This window comes from Elephantulus edwardii, unplaced genomic scaffold, assembly GCF_000299155.1.
Source record: "Elephantulus edwardii isolate Elephantulus edwardi_28Jun2011 unplaced genomic scaffold, EleEdw1.0 scaffold00325, whole genome shotgun sequence".
Classification (NCBI taxonomy): Eukaryota; Metazoa; Chordata; class Mammalia; order Macroscelidea; family Macroscelididae; genus Elephantulus; species Elephantulus edwardii.
Window position 1 is genome coordinate 595,101 of NW_006400075.1, and position 3,221 is coordinate 598,321.

At 38.9% G+C, this 3,221-nt stretch overlaps 1 gene segment (V, D, J or C); it reads left to right on the forward strand.

Moving 5' to 3' along the window:
• The first annotated feature begins 2,317 nt into the window (after positions 1-2,317).
• LOC102855333 lies at positions 2,318-2,740 on the forward strand. The segment is given in 1 exon segment: positions 2,318-2,740. A coding segment is annotated over 1 exon segment (423 nt).
• Positions 2,741-3,221: the final 481 nt, after the last annotated feature.

Below are 3,221 nucleotides of genomic sequence, written 5' to 3' on the forward strand. Positions count from 1 at the left end.
CACAAAAGGAAGATGTGTTAATAAAACTATTATTTAAATATAAGTTATATTATATCAATATATATTATCATTATTTAAATATTAGTGCCCAATACTCTGTACTAAAAAATAATCAAACATGCAATCAAGATGAATTTTAGATAAATGATTACTTGAATGTAAGTGTTAGAAATCAAGAGGAAGGACCAATACTTGGAGAGTAAAGCCTGGGTTACATAAATGGGGTTTGAGATCACATAATGAGATTTTTTATAATCAATTATTTATACATTGCAAATAATTAAAAGAGAAAAACACACCAAAGCACACGTGATGACTAAACACTTCGGCACACCTGATGTAATACACAGACATCAGACTGACGCCATTTGTGGAAAGTGACCAAGGAGTAGGTCTATAGCAGAAGTCAAAACAAGATTAGGAGGTAACTATCAATTACATATATTAAAATTTAAATTAAAGCTGTACAGAATTAAAACTAGTCTACAACAGCAGCCAGTCAAGGGTCTGACAAACTAGTGTCTCCCTTAGGAGCAGTCCAGCAAAGCAAGTTTGTGTTACCCAGGGTTTCTGTCGTGGGTTTTGTTGTTGTTGATGTTTTATTTTTATTTGCATTTCTAGAACAACCTTAAAGTACAATGTTATTAGTACTGTTCTCAGTATTCTTTCTTTGCCTTTGGTTTTGAATAATTTTTATTATTATGTATCTAAATCATTCTTCTTTTGAAGTCTACTCTTTTTGGGCTGTTGGATTCTCTTTGGAGGCAGACCTGCTACTGTTGTTGTTATGTGCCAAGTGGACCACAACTCATAGCAAACCTAAAAAATAACTGTGAACCCTGTTCTATTCTGGGCCAATCTCACTGTCTCTGACACACCTACTCCCTATGACCTCAGTTACTGTGTCAGTTCAGCTCATCTGGAGTCTTCCTTTCCTGTGATGCCCCTCTACTCTTCCAAGTGTGATGTCCTTCCCCAGAGACTGATCCTTCCTGACATACTCTAAGTATATGCACCTAAAGGGTAGATCCACCAGGGGGAACCTTAATGTGAACTTCTTCACCAAAACCAGACACTAAAGGAGTAAAGTCTCTGGTCCCAGCTTTTCAGAGATATAGTCTTTGGAGATTTTCTACATCTCACCCTGGTAGGTTGGTTTTAACATGGATATTACAAACTTGCTACTGATTATCTAAGATGTGATGTATGGCCTCTACCTGTGTAAAACAAAGAGCAGTGAAGAAAAATATTGCTGCAATGAAACAATTAGTCAATTGTAGTCCTGTTGTGGTGGTGGTGGTGTACCATCGATTCAGAGTTGACTCATAGCTGACCCTCCGGTGGGTTTCCAGGGGCAGTTAATCACATGAGAGAAGACTGACCATCCTTCTCCCACGGAGCAGCTGGTGGCCTCAAACTTCATGCCTTTGGGATTGCAGTGCAGTAGCTCCGTGTGTAGTCATAAATAACATAATATATTCTGTGTTTTTGAGGTTAAATTAGATTGCACATGTTCACCGTTGTTGACCACTATGAAAGATATCACATTAAAAGATACTAGACAGAGTGTGACACAAAGTGAAAGAAAATTTAACATCACAAAAGTAGCCAGAACAGTACTTATGTTATAGAGACGTGGACATCCATCCAATGCCTCATAGTAATTCTTTCCACCTACAACTGAACTCGCCCTTATGACCCAGCTTTAGAACAATAACATCAAGGAAGTCCTCAGTCTTAGAATAATCAACCAAACAAGATTTAAAAGCCAGAACTTTCTGAGTTATAAAGCTCAGAAGGTAGGAAGGGAGAGGATGGAAGGATGAACAGAATCCAGAATCACAGGAAGAAAGCAGGGTGTGTGGTTACAAGGGGGGATTTTAAGCAATGTCATAAAACAAAATAGGAAAAACTGTTCAATAGAAAAAAGTATGCTCAGCAATAATAAAAAAATCATGTTAATGGTAATAAAACTTCTTTTAAAAGAAATAGTTATTCTAGAATGTTATCCTCAGTCTTGTGACACTCATGTCTCCTCTGGGCTATGATCACACAAAGTCCAGGCACTCTACATTTTGCTAATATACAGGAGGAGCTCATGCAAATAAGGCTGTTTCTCCTGCTGTTGAAAACCAGCTCAGCCAGAACCCTGCAGCTCTGGGAAAGGAACCCCAGAATCTCAGGTGTCCTCACTCAGGAGCTAGGGCTGAACACAGAAGGATCACTATGTCTCCACTTAGCTGGATTTTCCTTGTTGCTATTTTAAAAGGTAATTTTTGTGAAAAGCAAGTGTATATAAATGGGCATGATTGAAACAATGGATATGTGTAAAGATTTTCCTAATCAGAATGTCACTGCATTTGCAGGTGTCCAGTGTGAGGTGCAACTGGTGGAGTCTGGGGGAAACCTGAGGCAACCTGGAGGCTCTCTGAAGCGCTCCTGTGCAGCCTTCAGTAGCTATGGCATGCACTGGGTTCGCCAAGCTCCAGGAAAGGGGCTTCAGTGGGTCTCAGCTATTAATAGAAATGGTGCTAACACATACTACGCAGACTCCGTTAAGGGTCGATTTACCATCTCCAGAGACAACGCAAAGAACATGCTTTATTTGCAGATGAACAGTCTGAGAACAGAGGACACAGCCATGTATTACTGTGCAGGAGACACAGTGAGGGGAAGTCAGTGTGAACCTAGACAGAAACCTCTCTGTGGGAGCCAAGACCAGAGGATTAAAACAGTTTAAAAGCCATATATTATTGAATATTGTGGTTATGACAAGAGTCCAGAATGAAGGTTGCATAGTGGAGCATACTCAGGGCAAGGGGTGGGGAGGATTGTATACCAATGAAGGAATTTTTCTTTTACTTTTCAAAGAGAAGACTGAAATGGGGGAGGGGCGCAGGAAGAAAAATGCAACAATGAATCAATGGAAATTCAAAATCTCTGTAAATGTTCATTAAATTTAATAAAATAATTTAAAAAAATCCAGGAGCAGGTGCAGATGTGAGTTAAAGGTTCATTTCCTGTTTTCATCTGGGCATTCTCCATCTGACAATTTCCCCAGGGAATATCCACCAATCCTCTCTTCTACATTTTCCCCCTTCCCTTTTCCTCCCTCACTTTCTTGATACCTCTTACGATACCTTTATACAATAAAAAAAGAGTTGTATATTAACAACAACAACAATAAAAATTCCACAAAATACTCTATGAAAAAAATAAAA